At 43.8% G+C, this 16,409-nt stretch overlaps 1 protein-coding gene across 2 annotated transcripts in view; it reads right to left on the reverse strand.

The window, feature by feature from the left end:
- Positions 1-273: 273 nt before the first annotated feature.
- ttc7a (tetratricopeptide repeat domain 7A) overlaps positions 274-16,409 on the reverse strand; it is a 46,908-nt gene continuing 30,772 nt past the window's right edge. For both annotated transcript variants that reach the window (XM_041947730.1, XM_041947731.1), the window contains 2 exons: positions 15,234-15,436; positions 274-1,908 (listed from right to left, as the gene is read on the reverse strand). In XM_041947730.1, the coding sequence (XP_041803664.1) occupies positions 1,690-1,908; positions 15,234-15,436 (422 nt within the window). In that variant the 3' untranslated portion in view covers positions 274-1,689. The remainder of the gene's footprint in view (positions 1,909-15,233; positions 15,437-16,409) is intronic.

Here is a 16,409-nt window from a genome sequence, read left to right on the forward strand (position 1 = left end):
CGAGCCACATCACATCACATCAGGCAAGGCGGGAGAGAGCGAGCGACATAGAGAGCTAGAGACGGAGAGAGAGAGATAGGAGGAGGAGGAGGGAGTTTGGAGGCAGAAAACTGTGCTGGCAGTATTACATAAGCCGGCAGCCCAGTCCCACTGCTCACATTAATGTGGTTAGGCACTCGGAAGTGATGTCCATTAGTCACAAGTGACAAGGCAGGTGAAGACGCGGCATCCAGCAGTGATTTTTAAAAGCCATTGTTGTTTATAATGGAGAGCATTACGAACAGATGAGTCACAAAAAAAACACAAAAAACAGGAAAACAACACACACATTATGAGCAGATGAGTCGCCTACTGTGCCGTACAAACAAAACAGACAGAACCGGGACTGATAACACCCCGTTGGGATGGTTTAAGACAAACGCACACGAACATAGGCACACACATACATGATAATGACGTATGGAATGACATGCGAAGGTCCCTGTCGGAGGATGCATGAGCTCTCATTTGAATGTGAGCGGGGGTGGGGGTGTTTGTGTGTACATAAAAGCTGCGTCAATCAACACCATAATCAAAAATACATCAAAGGCTAAGATGAAGATGAAGTGGAGCTGCTGCTGTGAATGACAGTCTATACATGATCAATGCATCTGCATTTCCACACATGACACAATACACACATTCTATCTCAAGATGTAACCAGCACATCTCTGCCATCTACGAACCATTAAAGTGATACCCAACGGCTCTGATTATTAAAGATATTACTCATCATTTGTCGGTAACTGCAAAAGAGCTATCTCTTCTGTACTTCCTCCACAGGAGATGCACATTGTTACTGTACTTACATTATAACATTATTTTCTCCATGCACCGCTATGCAAAAATCTGAATCCCTTGTTGCTTTACTGCACGAACAGCACTGATATCCAATATTAATCTCAGTGTTTTAGTGTAAATATTCAATGCCATTTTCTGTCATTTTTCATCTGATAGCTAACTTATTAAGAATGAATGCTAAGAATGCTCAGTATTTAGAAAATTTAGAGACAATAAGACATTTGAGATTTGACGTAATGTGGTGGGTGACGATGTAAGTCACTGAAAGTGAAAAAGTAATTTACACATGTCTTGTTATTGACAAACCTGTTAAAGGAATACTGTGAATTTTGGGAAATACACGTACTTGCTTTCTTGCTGAAAGTTAGATTAGACCACATTCATACCTTCTTATTAAATACAAAGCTACATCCAGGTTTATCTTAGCTTAGCAAGGACAGGAACCATGGGGAAGCAGCTAGCCTGTGCGACTACAAAAAGTCTGCCGACCTTAATCTCTTCAGCTCACTAATTACATACAATACTACATATCGTGCTAACTTAATTCACACATAAACCGAAGTGCAAAAAACAACAAATAGCGGTTTTATCGGGGTTATGTGCTAGACTATTTCTTAAGCTAAGCTAACTGTCTCCTGGCTGTAGCTTCATGTGGTATCAATCTTCTCATTATGCTCCTGGCAAGAAAGCAAATGGGAATTTACCCAAAATGCCAATCTATTCTGATTAAAGGAACATTTTCGACCCAGCATTGCTTTTCAGTTTATCTGCATCAATGTATAATTACCCAGCAACAGGCCACTTACAGGCCTTAAACCTAACCCAAACCTCCATCCCAGCCCAGGCCCTTCAAAGCTCCCTGGGGATGATGGTGAAGGGCCGGATGGGGCAGGAAGCCTCCAGATCCAGGGCTGTCAAGAAGCAGTCTGGGGCCTGGCTGGAGTTCCGAGACTGCAGGGCCTCGCCCAGGCCACTCCACGCCTCGTGAGAGGTGCTGTGGACTTGAACCGCATCACGCAGGACCTTCTCGCCAAGGTGGAAACGCCCAGTTTTCACCAGCAGACGACCCTGAGTGGATGGGGGGATGAAAAATGTAGTCAAAGACTCAAAGTTGACCTATGGCATGCATTTTCACATCACAGGATGGTGTTCAGTACCTTGTCCCAAATATTTTTCCATCCTAAATGTCTACCATTAAAACATTTTTTATGACAGGATAAGATCAAGTAAGCAGATGGTGGATTATAATGCCTGCCTGTGGACTAGTTTAGTATGAGAAAAAAACAAAACAGCAACAACAACCAACTGTACAACACTTACGACTAGAGTCATATTCAACTGGGATTGTACAACTGAAGGGAGAAAAATCCACAAATCGTGAGATTAAGAGCAGCCCTCTGCTGAAAGATGATGCAGTATTTTAGGAGTAGGTCACATAGACACACACACACACACACACACACACAGGGTAATGAAAGCTGTGTGATGCTGTGTTTAACCTGCGTGGTTCAGTGAAGGGGACCATTTAAGTGCAATCAGGTTATGTACACTACAGCTCACTGCTGATGATTTGCCAAACCCTCACTTGGTTTTTCCTGTAACCAGGCAAACGGAAAGGTTTGTGGTTTTACGCATCTCAGATAATGTTAATACAGAATGACAATCAACTTGAGGTGACTTCGATCCTGCTGAGGAAGCTAATCCATTACACTGCACTCTCTTTTGTCTGTAAAACTTATTGTTGCATTGTAATCCTGATTCGAGGAGCCGCTGCCAAAAAGCAATACATTTACAGGAAACAGTGGCAGAAAATCAAACCCAGATGATGAATAAGCAAACATGGGCGTCCTGGAACAGACATGTAGCTTCCTGCAGTTTTGCCTGTAATTTTACTTTTCAGTCAGGCTTGTTGCCCTATTTTTTTTGCAATGTTTTCCAAATCTCAGCAATTAACTGACTGAGGACACATTGGTTATGTCATCATAACCAAAATTATATATTTAGAAGAAGAACCATCACCAGTGTTGGGCCAGCTACTTGAAAAATGAATCAGGCGCTTGAAGGCGCTGGGTTCACACACACTCCAACTTTGAACAAATCCAAGCGATTGCTGGATACTTGCATACCAATGTCTAATGACAGCACACACAACACAACATGTAACTCAGACGACTTTGGAGTTACCAGAATTTGTATTTCTCCTCTATATTAGAGGTTAGATCACTGCACCAAGCTAACACAATGCTACCAGACCAGTCTGTCCAACACAGAAAGACTAATCGGATAGCGAACAAGCCCACACCAAAGATATGGAGCGCTACTGGGATTACTAAATGTAATAACAGATTTTAAAATTGTTGTCCCTTACACTAATAATTAGGTTTACACAGTTTGTGCTAAATTGCCTAAAATATCCATAGACATTGGTATGTTCCTTTACTGAACATGTTATTCCAAAGTCTTCCTTTGTAGTGGCGTGCTGGGAAACTTCTGCCCAGGGCTCTGCCAGGAAGAGTGGTGGGTATGCATGCAATCTCCACACTCACTGGTTTTATATTGCATGAATGTATATACTGTGTGTGTGCGTGCGTGTGGCATAAAAAGCTGCGGACGGAAGAATGAGAAGTATGGAACTGGCATTTCATGTAAAATGTATGGCTATATATACTGAATAAATGGTTGTTAAAGCCGGCAGTAAGCTGTCAGGGCGTGTGTGTAAAAAAGAATATATGTGAGAAAGAGAGGGATATAATGGATGATATCGGTTGTCACCATGTTAAAGGTCACACAGAACTTTGTGGGAGTGTGTTCTGTCTCTTCATAGCTCAGCTCAGTTGGTGTGCGGTGTGTTTGAGCGCCCAGGAGAAAAGGGCGTCACGCAACCGACCAGCAGCGTGGAGTCTCCAACACAAACATACTGCACACACACATACAAGCTACAGTGTCACATGCACGCTCAAGGTGACAACAGGCAGCTTGCACAATATCATCCCCTCACTTACGTTGACTGTGCTGCACACGCACACACACACACACACACACACACACACACACACACACACACAAGCGCACACACGCTGAGCTGGCCTGAGGTCAGACAGACAAGTCTTGTTATGTAGTCTCTGCTCACAAGCTCCAGATTAATTGGGCTGAAATTCACATAGCTGTCTAGGGGCTCTGATGCAACTTTCAATAAAAGCGCACACACACACACACACACACACATACACACAGAAGGAGAGACACAGACGCACAAACAAACAAACACACACAGATTTTCTCTCTTCCCCCCGTCTCCCTTTCTTCACTGCTGCTGTGAGGAAAACACAGCGGAAGATTGAAACTCTTGGGTCTGGAAAAAAAACCTGTCACAGGATGTACGCTGGGTTACAAGCTTGAGCGTGTGTGTGCGTCTCTATCAGTTTGTGTATGCACAACCTGTTCTCGTTCCAAGGTCGTCAAATACCGACGCACGAGGTACCCTTTAGCATCCGTATGAGACATCATCTGTGACTTTTGGTTTCACGTGGCTCATGAACAGTCATCTCCTGGTGCATGAAAGCCATCCATCTGCCCTGACCTGCTCCCCACCCTACCTGACTTACTCTGAGCATCTCATTTTACTGCAGATGGGTTTATATTAGAGTTAGCTGAAAGCCAGATGCGTCTCTTACAGATGCTGAGGGGTACCTTGTGTGTCTGCATGAGGCGCCGAAGGGGGTGGCAAAGTGGTTTTTGAGGACCTGGCACTGAGAACGGTCTGGTGTGCATGCATGAGTGGATGTGGGTGTATGCTCCAGGTGCATGATGCATTCCTTGCCAATGCTTTGGCCACTGGCTTCCGCATCTCACTGTCTGTGCTCTTGTCTCCAGACTCACAGGGGTTACATTGTTCCAACGTTTCTAGCATAAACACAGTCGGCTACTGGGCTAACACACACACACACACCAACACTGACGCCGTGCCATCTGTGCCACATGTCAGTAATGCTGGTAACCATGGAAAAGTTGATCCTTCTAGGTCAGCAGCTCAATCAAACAAACACTACTGTATACTGTACACTGTGGTCTGACATAAACACAGGAGAGACTGAGCATGACAACCTGACAGGAAAGCACACACACCAAAATACACACACAGTGGCCAGTGGTTGTCTGCAAAACCTAAAGGAAGAGCTCAACAATTTAGGAAATAAACGTCTGTTTTCCTTTTGTTTGTGAGATGAGTCAAACAATAGAGCCGGTTACGGGATGCGGTTAGCCTAGCTTAGCAGGGGGAAACGGCAATCCTGGCTCCGTTCAGTGTGAAAAGATAAGCCTACCATGACCTTAACAGTTTCAAGGCACAAGTTTCATTCATCATTTTACAACACAGGGTTGTGGAAATGCCAGTTGGATGAATACATAATAGGAGATAAAAAATAGTTAAAACAATTTTTTTATGGTGGAGTGGAGAGGATGAATTGAAGAGTCTCACAGCCTGAGGAAATAAGCTGCTCTATTTCTTGACAAACAACAGTTTACCCACCGCCCGGAGCGGCACTCTCTGGCTATAGTGTGGGTTGCCAGACAGCATGAACGGAGAGACCGTAGGGGTTTTGGTCTCTGCAGGCATGGTGCCAAACCTGAGAACCTTAAGGCCTGGTCACACCAGCATTTAAAATGGCTACATTTAGCAGCGGCGTAATTCCCCAAATAACCACAGTTTGAAATGTCTTGTGTCACATTCAACTTTGGTGAAGTTTAATCTACAAATTAAAAGCACTGACCAACAGCAAACGTGCTGATCTTTGAGGAAAAAGTGTGCCAGGAGGAAGACATCATAGCTTATTAGCTGTGTTGCACCATCCAGTTTAATTTAAGAATAAACTTCTCCATAAAAGAGACATGTGATGGTGCAAATGTGTCTTTTGATTAAACTGTATTGACTTATTGCCCCTTAGTTTGAGTTAATGAGCAAGCAGTTAGCTGGCTTGTTGTTTCCCTTTTCAGTGAAGCAATAAAATGAAACCCTGTTCATTCCTGTGAACACCGGCCGAAGTAAACAGCACAGTTCAGAGAAGATAAAACGAAGCTCAGGGAGCTATCGTGATTGATGATCGCTAGCATGTTTGGGAAAACGTGCAGATTAATTTCACTGTGCAACTGTCTGGTGTGACCAGAACTTTCCTGAGACGGGACTTTAGGAAACAGTTTGGGCACAGTTACTGCTAGTCAGCTGTTATTAAGAAAAAGCACCAGCATTTACCATTTAACTGACGTTTGTAATCAGCTTTAGAGGTTTTGGAAAGTGTTTTTCTTTTCATTTGGACAGAGCCATGTGTGCTGTTTCCCCCCCTGCCTCGAGTCTTTATGCTAAGCTAGGCTAACAGCATCCTGATTTTGGGTTGGTACCTAACCCGCAGACGTCAGATTGACACTGATCTCCTCACTCTTGGAAAGAAAGTGAGGTATATGATCAGATCAATCTAATATCAAATATATGTCAGATCAAGCATGATCAGGGGTAAACTGATGTTTGGAATGGAGACCACTTTTGGTTGTGGTATGTGAGGCCACGTAGGGTCGGATCAGGAAAAGATAAACAAGAGGTGGTAAAGTTTATAGAGGGGGCTATTAGGACTAAATTTACTATAGATGTAGACATAGATTGCCACAAAAGAGAACATTCCTCAGTGGGACAATACCCAGAGCATGATCTGGTCTTTGAGATAGGAAAGGTATGGGTGGAGTTAGACAAAACGTCATGCTATATATTGTGTTGTCTGTATGTTAAGGGCAGAGTCTTCTGATCTGAACCTGAAGCTCTCTCGATTGGCCGGCATCTGATCTGATACTGCTTGTTAATAAAAGTCTCTTCAACTCAAGCTTGTATCAGCGGAGTTCTTCCGACATCATCATCATACCACTGCTTGGCAGGACCTGGCTGATAAACATCAAAAGCAAGGCTGCATTTCCCAAAATGTTGAACCTTTTAAGTTAAAGGGTATCAGAGAGAGATGACTCTTATGAGAACAGAAAATGAGTAAGAATGGCCCAATAAGGAACAAAATGTCTGAGGGAGCATGAGAGCGAGCAGAAAGGAAAGGAAGTGAGTGAGCAAATGCGTGTTCAAGAACATTTAGATTGCTACCAAGTGTTTCTGGCATTACACTGATAAAGCTGGTATCTATTGGTTTTGCTTTAATTACTCGCAGCCATCTGTCTCCAGTTTTACCTCAGCTGATCCCATTGGGCTTGGCAGCGCAGGTTTGTTTCTTGTCGTGCCATTAAAGCACAACTGAGCTGAGCTGAGCCAAAGTGAGCGAGTGGGCAGTGGTGTTTCCATCCATCTATCAAGCTAAATTTAAGGAAACTTTTGAGACGCCGCAAACAATACACAGCATTTAATCAAGTGTATTTCCATCAGCTAGATTGAACAGAATGAAAAAAAAAAAAGCTTCCTGAATGTCACAAACAAACACACCCAACTGAGATTTGATTATAGGATTGATTAGCATTGGGTAAATGAGTTTTTGTTCTTTGGTGTCAGCTGATATTATTCATATTTCATACTGTGCAAAGACAAAAAGAGTACTTTGTAATATTCAAACGTACCAACAGCTAAGCAGCAACCAGATTTATTTACGGGAATAATATTTATTGGATAACTTCTTTATTACCAAAAACTTTTTCTGCCTCAGGCGAGCATTAAAACTTTTCATTACATCATAGAACTGGGATGCGAATGCAGCTAATGTATAAAGCCACACACTGATTAAAAGATGCAGCGCACGTAGGCTTTAAACAAATGCGTGACTGGACGTGGGTCCAAACTGAACGAACAGATACTGAGACTGCTGGTCAGCTGGACGCATACTTACATGACATAAACATAAAATCAGTGACAAAATGGTCATGTGAGTCAGTTCCCAGTAAAAAACAGCACATAAACGAACATCTTCTAGACAGTGCGGAGACAGCTGAACTCTAAATTTAGACTTGCAATCTGCTGTTGTCAGCCATGCTGCATGCAGAGCTTGACTGACCAGACCAACCGGAAAATAAGAATAAAGATATAAATAGTCACGTTTTGGTACAAGGTTATAAATTGTTATTTAGTTTTGGCGTAGACATGGTGGAGTGTGTGCATGGCATGGTTCAGTCCAGAAGGTCCAGAATAATGCAATATGGCAGCCAGGGGGCAAGTTATGTCAGCAAACTTGTAACCCAAGTCTGCTGAAAGCCTGTAGGCCGACATCTACTACACACATGCACACAGAGTAACCCAGTGGCCTAATGCCCTGCCACTGAACCAGGAACAGAGCCTGTACCTGAACCTTTAATCCCATCAGTGGTTAAGTCTGGGCAGGCAGGGAAAGTCTGCTGTATTTACCTTGGTCATGTCGGCCTGAGCTTTCCTTACTTAGTAATCCCTTAATATACAGTTTCACTCTTTTATTTCCCCTCAGCGTAATAGTTTGCCATTTGGTGAAGTATGCTGGTTTGTGTAGTTGTCTGGAGTGGGATCAGAAGATTGATACCACTCTCGTATGTGTCACTAAAGTATAAAGATACAGCCAGCAGTTGATTATCTTAGCTTAGCATTAGGACTAGGAACAGGGAAACAGCTAGTTTGGCGCTAGATACAATGCATTAATTTGATGTCTTTAGAGGTGTTGGTAGGCATATAGAACAGGGCAAAGTTAGTCTAGATGTTTATCCCTGTTTCCAGTCAATATTACAAACTAGCTTTCTGCAAGAAAGGGCATAACCAAATTCTTCCAAATGAGAAACTATCTCTGAAAGTAGAGTGGGAAAATCACCTTGTTCCATCTGACTGACTGTGTCATATCCTTTCTGCTTGAGCTTGTTCCAACGTTTCAGTGAAGATATGTGATGTTTATACTGAGAGAATAGCAAGTAGGATGTGCACCTAATCCTACGGTGCGTGTGAACTCGTAAGGGTTAAAAACCCAGCACACATGGTGTCTAGAATCAATTCCTGCATTGCAAAGTACTTTCTCACCTCTCCACAGATCAGAGCAGATGTACGAAAATAACAGTATAAAATCAACATGGCACACAGGCATAATTGCATGTGCACACTCGCATGGGAAGACAGCAACAGGAAGGGAGAAGAAGAAGGAAAAGGGGGAAGGCAGAGGGATACAGGAGCCACAGAGGAAAAGGAAGAAAGCAAGGAAGAGAGTGTGAGTGAGCAAGCTAAACTGGGAACAATGAATAGAGAGAGGGAGATGGAGTGAAAAAAAGAGATGTGTCAAAGAAAAAGGAAAAAATAAGTGAGCCCAGATGAGCCATACATAGCAACGGAGGCACCAGCCAACTCCCAATCGTCTCTCTGATGAGGCCCCCCCATTTTTTTTCTTCCTCTCTCTTCCTCACACACACACTCTCTCCCTCTCTCTCTGGTTATCAGAGGTCTTGCTCAATAGAATATATTTCCCTGGTTGCTAGGCAATCCCATAAAGCGGCAAGAACGTGCAAAGTGTTATAAATAATGTATTTGCATTATCTAATCAGCTGACAGCCACCCCCATCCACACACAGAGAGAGGTGGGGGGAGACAGAGAGACAGAGAGAGAAAGAGAGAGATGGGGGGCATTTGATAATTGGAACGCGATTAATTCAATGAGCACAAGTCCGCGTCCTTGAGAGTATGCATGCATATGTGAAGCAGTGTATGAATATGCTTGTGTCGGAGATGAGGAAATGTAAAGTGTGTGTGTGTGTGTGTGTGTGTGGCTGACTCAGAGCAGGCTGGGCTACAGAACAGGAGGGATGAGATGTGGAGGATGTAGGGAGTGGGTCAGATTCATTTCATACCATCGCCGGAAGCAAGGCTGGGCTGTGTTTCAGTATCAGCTACCCATCGGAGCACACACACACACACACGCACATGCACCGCATGCCACATGTACACACACACACACACACACACATCAACCAAACACTTACCATAATGAGGTGAACGCCACAGACAGACAAATGTGTAAAAGCTGACATGGCTAATACCTCGACAGGTGAACAAAATAGATGCTTAGGTTTAGCCTCTGGACTGTGACAACCAAGACACTACAAACACACATATACGCACACACACACACACACACACACACACACACACACACACACACACACACACACACACAGCATACCATAGTCCTATACTGGTTTCCCTCACTACCACACCCTCACCCATCCAAAAATACTCTGAAACCAGCAGCTGACCAGAGCTGTGAGTCACTGTCTCGTCACTGCATTTCTCTCTCACACACACTCACTCACACACGCACACACACTCAAAAACCATGTGGACATGGCTGATGCTAATATGCAGAGTGAGTGAAGAGCTGTGTGGTGAATAAGGGAAGATGGTCGTGGAGTGTTGATATGAACCACACCGCAGGGGCTGCTGAGCTTCTGCACGGCTTCCAGTTATGGGTTTCCCTTACTCACATTTCCCTTTCCTCATCGACTGTGGCCCCTGTGGAGAAAATTACGACTTCACTCCACTCTGCTTGGCTTAGGTGAAGCTACTGTATACAATGCTTTTATAAGAGTACACCTGACTCTCAATGTCTACAAGAAATTTGGTTGTCACAGGCCAGAAAAATGCTTTCAGTCTTAAAGGAAAGAAACAGAAGTCAGATGGAGATTAGCCTTGCTTAGCATCAAGACTGGAACATGGAGAAACAGCTAGCCTGGTCTTCTCAAAGGTTCAAATATCCACCTTCTGACCCCTCAAAGCTCACCAATTAGCATTTTATATCTTGTTTGTTTGATGAGTGTGCAAATGCATAAACAGCAATTCATGGTCTTCAGGAGGGTTTCCTAGTTGAACTATTACTTAATAACACTTCCATCAGGAAGTACTTCCCTGCAGCAAGGAGAAGTCACTGCTCATGGCCAAGTTTGCCAAGTAATGGCTCCAGTATGTAACTCCCAGGAAAACCACAAATGGTTGTTTTTACATGCCTGTTTGTGTAAGGGAGACCCAGAGGGGACAGCTTTGCTAAGCTAAGATAATCACCTCCCAGCTCTAGGTTTCACAAAATGTCAAACTATTCCTTTGAGACAAAATTACATTTATGAGTGGAAAATCAGTTGTATAGATCAAAAGGCATAAGAAAAGTGTTGGTCAGGCAGCTCGTGACACTGATTAATGCAGCGAGATGTAATGTCTTTTCAGTGGCTTTAAAAAAAAGAGCCTCTTGCTCCCTCTCCCTGTATGTTTCTGTTCTCTATATCACCACTGTAAGCTGTCCAATACAGGCAAAAAGCCTCAAAAATAATGTGAATAACATGCATCTTTTTAAAGCAATAGAGGCTTCACATTGATGATACTGTCTCATACTGATACTGTGTCTATAAAAAACTAATCCACATAGAAGATCCCAAGAATGTCGCCGTGAAGCCACAGTAGGAGTACGTCGTCTTTTATCTGTTGCCCTAATAACACAGAAAAAGCTGAAAAAGATCTTAAGGACATTCAAGGAAAGTACAGTATGTACTTTTGCAGAATAATAGCTCAAGTGTAAGAATATCAACCAAGAATACCATCAGAATTCCCCTTAAGGCAGAGCAGAATAAATGGGCCACCGGCGCACAAAGTGTCCACAGCAGATACAGTATAAAAATAAATGCATGAAGCAGAGCCACAGAGTAGCAGCAACTGTAGGTTGTATCCTGGCAGGCTGTTGCAAGCCAGGAATATGGGCAGCGCTCCAAATAAAATGTCCCACACAGTGTCCCACTTAGGCTCCATCACAATGCAAGCATGCAGCTATTTACTGCACTGCTCCATTAGCATGTCCACTATATTGCATAATCCACAACATATAATGTTCTATACAGCAGCAGTCTGTTAGTGCCTAATACAACATGTGTCTTAATCCAAGTACATACATGCAGTTAAAAATGTACAAGTAGTCCACATGTGTGCCAAATCCATGGAGGAAGGCACAAACACAATCATGCCTAACACACACACACACACACACACACACACACTCACACTTTCAGACTGAGAACACATCTGCCCTGTAAGAGACCCAGAGTAGGACACTGCCAGCTGGCTTTGATTCTACTTTTCACCCCCTGGGATTGGTTCTCCCACAGGCCAAATATGGAAGAGACGCGTACCTCTGTCTACCCCAATGGGACTGCACTGCGCTGCACACACACACAGCTAAACGCACACTCAACAAAGTGCACAGTAGGAGCAAAAGCATTAGCCTTATGTGGTCACAAGGTGGGTAGCGCTTAAGTCAAAGAGATATCAACCAGCACATCTATGGTCACTATGGAGACCACAGACATTGTGTGTGAGCCTGTGTCGGGCAGTGTGAGTCTTGGATTTGAGGAATATCCCTCTCTGGTCCCTTCACCATGACAACAGAGAAAGTTCAAAGGTCACAGCAGCTATGGTTAATCCAGTGGATCATCTGGAAGACAGACTGAGTGAGGCAGTGGGTGAAAGTGGGCGAGAGAGGATCTTTATAGTGCGGAAGTGAGAGAGAGAGGATCTGCTCAGATGAAAGAAATGAGGGGGAGTGATCAGCCGAGAGAAAACAAGTCTTTGAGCAGTATTTGTCATTTGTTGGTTTTGGAGCAAAGTTTGTTTCTATGTTCTGAAATTTGAAGTTTGCCCCACAACGAATGAACACATCTAAGGACACGTCTGAGCTATAACGTGACCATTAACACTTCAATGCGCACAATGCTGACACAGTGCAGCACTGCACACGGGAGAAAAATGGTAATGATTATGAGCAGCTGCTATCGCTACTCCCTGCTTGTGAGCTAATAGTAGCAGCTAACAGCAAGCTAGCCTAAGTTAATTTAAACACAAGATACTTGTGCTCAAAAAGAGGATTCATTCTCAGTGAAGAACCTTGGACCCCTAATCTGCCTCTATACATGCCAAAGAGCAGTGATTCCTAACACGTCTCTGGGGGTCATCAGGTGGATACCTCCCTTCAACAGTGTTTCGCCTACTGCATCCCAGAGTCCCCCCCCTAGTGCCAGTTCACACTGCTCCTACACAATCCAAACAGCACTGCCACATTCAACTGACCCAGAGATGCTCCAGGTAGTGGCCAGTACCGATGCTACCATTTAGCTAATGCTAATGCTAACCGCTGAGAAGAACAGAAGAAGACAATACAGTTCCGATGCTACCATTTAGCTAATGTTAAGTGCTAACCACTACCTGCTAAGAGGAACAGAAGAAGACAATACAGCTAGATTCACCTATACTGTTAATGTTAACTGCCAATACTAACTGCTAAGATACTATCATACTACCACCGCTTTAGCTATTGTTAGCTGCTACAATGCTACCACAGGCCTAGATGCCACATGTAACTGCCGATTGCCACGCTACCATCATCTACCCCTGCCTCTCACCAACTGCACCAATAAAAGCGGGGTAGGAATACAAACCCTGGTTTGGGTAGGGGGTACAAAATAAAGAGGTAGAGTCAAAGGTGAAAGTAGGGATTGGATACAGACCTTTGTTCGGGTAGGGGGTAGAAAGTTTAGAGGGTGCTGAAGATGGAGGCCTAAGCCACAGACTAGATTTAACAGCCTCTTCTAACATTTCCTTCAAGAAGCAAACAAAACAGGAAACAACCAAAAAGAACAAAAAACAAGCCAACTCTGTATCTTACAACGCAAATTCACCTGAACAGGCCACATGGTCCCAAAGAATAATTTGCTTTGAATAAAACAAGAAAAATGCAAAAGCTAACATTGTTAGCTTTCTCCTCAGAAAGGAAATACAGCTCCGACATACAGCACAGTTGAGTGCAAGAGGCTAACCTATAGTGCACAGCCTTTAATATAAGGAGGGATCTGTTCAGCTCTACCAGCACACCTGATTCATTTTAATGAGGTATTGATTAGATATTGATTAAACATGCCAGGATACATGAATGCTGTGGCGAAGAATCACAGATAATTCCCCTGATATTGATTGTTGAATCCTTTCAAAGCAAAGCCATTGCTATCTTTATGATTCATTCATAAACTTGTTGATTTTGTATCATTCAGATCAAAAAGGGGATGGTATTGGGGTATTTTCACCAGTTGCTTTTGTCAGCAAATGAACATTCTGAGCGAGAATGTTTTATTGGATTGAGTAAATTATACTCAAAACAATATTTTTACCAGGAAATTACCTGCTTACTGAGCTGAAGGTCTGCATGCTTAGTGTGTGTGTTTGTGTGTGGTCATGTTTTACTCACGTTGTGGAGACAAAATGCAAGTCCCCATAATGTAAATCATTAAATTTTAGGGGGACTTGGGTTAAGGTTTGTGTTAGGGTTAGGGAAGTAGTGGTTATGGTTATGGTTAGGGTATAGAAATGAATGTCAGTTTATGTAATGTCACCAAAAATGATGGAAACCTCTGTGTGTGTGTGAACAGACGGACCGGAATTTCTGTAAATATGTTTAGAGGAAAATGTGTGTGTGCAAATGTGTTGTATCTCAGCACACATATGCAGTGTACACAGTACATCCGTGTAAAAGTGTGTGAGAAAGAGCCGACACAGAGGAATTGGTGTGAACACACTGTGTCCAAGACAGCTGGTTAAAACCTTGCAGTTTCCTGTATGCGTTATCCCACATGATCTACACACACCAAGTTATGGCATCTTAACACGTTAAAATCTGGGAGCATCCAGTTATCCCATTATTTCAGTTAAGACTAGTGTGGTAACACCACTTCTTTTTTCTTTTATTGTATTATAGCAAAGTATTACTGCCTCACACAGAACAGTGGAAGGCCATAAATCTCCCAAGATATCAGATTTTAACCTACTGAGATGCAACAACATGGCATGTATAGACAAAGAGCTTGCTGGATGACATGCCTGTGATGCTACATGTTCTTTGCCAGCTGGCTATGTGTGTGTGTGTGTGTGTGCTGTTTGTGGGGTGTGTTTGTTTACAGGTTACAAAGAGCTGATTTACAGAATTGAATTTGGTCTAATTTAATTTTAAGAGGGTTTAAGAAAAACACTGGTGTGCATTCCTGTGTGTGAGGCGGTACACGGCTACATGTGAGTCTGACTTAATTCTGAAGTTCTTGCGTAACATACAGCGTAATGTACTTTAGTGAACTCAAGTAAAGCATTTAAAATGTGTGCACGGATGTGTGTGTGGAGTTATATGCTAGGGTGCATACGCGAGTGTGTGCACATGTTCGGCTCGCATCTTGCATCAGTGGTAATTTAATAGAGTCAAATAAAGCATTTAAAATGTGTAAGTGTATCCATGCATGTTGTGTGTGTGTGTGTGTGTGTATGTGCACAGTGACCACTGAACACAATGTTACATTAATTCTAATTGAATTTAGCAGCTGCTAAAGCTTTCACTATCTCTCACCATGTGCACGAGTATGCGCTCTCCTGTGGGATTGATGGCCAGGGCCTCGTCATACAGGCCTTTGGCCTCGTCCAGTTGGCCCCGCAGCTCAGCCAGGTGGCCCCGCTGCAGCAGCACCGAGTGTGAGTTGGGGAAGAGTGCGTTGGCCTCGGCGATGCAGAACTGGGCCTCCTTCAGTCGACCGTCCGCCATGAACAACTCCCCTGGAGGAGGAGATGGAGAACGAGGAGGGAGGGTGAGAAAGGTGAAAGGGGAGAGGGTGAGAGGTAGGGAGTTAGAATGGAGGTAAAAGAGAGGAAGAAAAGAAAGGAGAGGCACAGGAGGAAGAAAGGAGGAGAGAGTGATGCAGGGGGGATGGAGCAAATTTAAAAGAGCAAGGATGGTGACGGAGAGGAAGGAGGGAGAGGGTCAAGGGAGTTCGAGGAAGGAAAAGAGCAAGAAAATGAGAGATGAAGAGAGGATAATCAGGGAAAGAGAGAAAGGAGAGAACTGTATTAATCCCAACAGCAACATGTGAGAGTGACAGAGATGAATTAACTGTGAGCTCAGCAGCATCATGTTAAAATGTAAACTGTGCCGCGCTGAAATACAACTGCAAAAGACTGCACTTGGATGAAGCAACATGCACATACACAAACACTCGCACACACACACACACACACAAACACACACAAACACACACACGGACGACGTGAAAGAGATAGTGGGAGCAATGTAGTGCCTGGGAAGTCATGAAAGTCTTGCCTAAATATGGCCATTGCACACTAAAGCAGCCTGCCTCCTTTCTTTGCTGCTGCTGGGAAGATGAGGACAAACCCCAGACATACACACTCACTCACACACACACACACACACACACACGCACACACACACACACACACACACACACACACACAGAGGATCACGCCTACAAGCATGTCATTGTCCAATAAGACTTGGACACAGAGCTGACCAGAGGGACCCGCCCCTGAGGCTGGAGCAGACCAATATCTGGACGGGATGTCGACGCAGTGAGCTGTCAATCATCCTCATGGGTGGACGCTGGGTCAACACCCAGAGAAGCCATGAGAAAGAAACTCTTCAGCTCTGAACACTGAAAGCACTGTGTGTGTTACAGAGAGAGATAGTGAACTGTGTTGTGCAAATATATTCTACACGCCGTCTGCTCCCGAGCGC

Source organism: Chelmon rostratus, chromosome 11 (assembly GCF_017976325.1).
Source record: "Chelmon rostratus isolate fCheRos1 chromosome 11, fCheRos1.pri, whole genome shotgun sequence".
Classification (NCBI taxonomy): domain Eukaryota; kingdom Metazoa; phylum Chordata; class Actinopteri; order Chaetodontiformes; family Chaetodontidae; genus Chelmon; species Chelmon rostratus.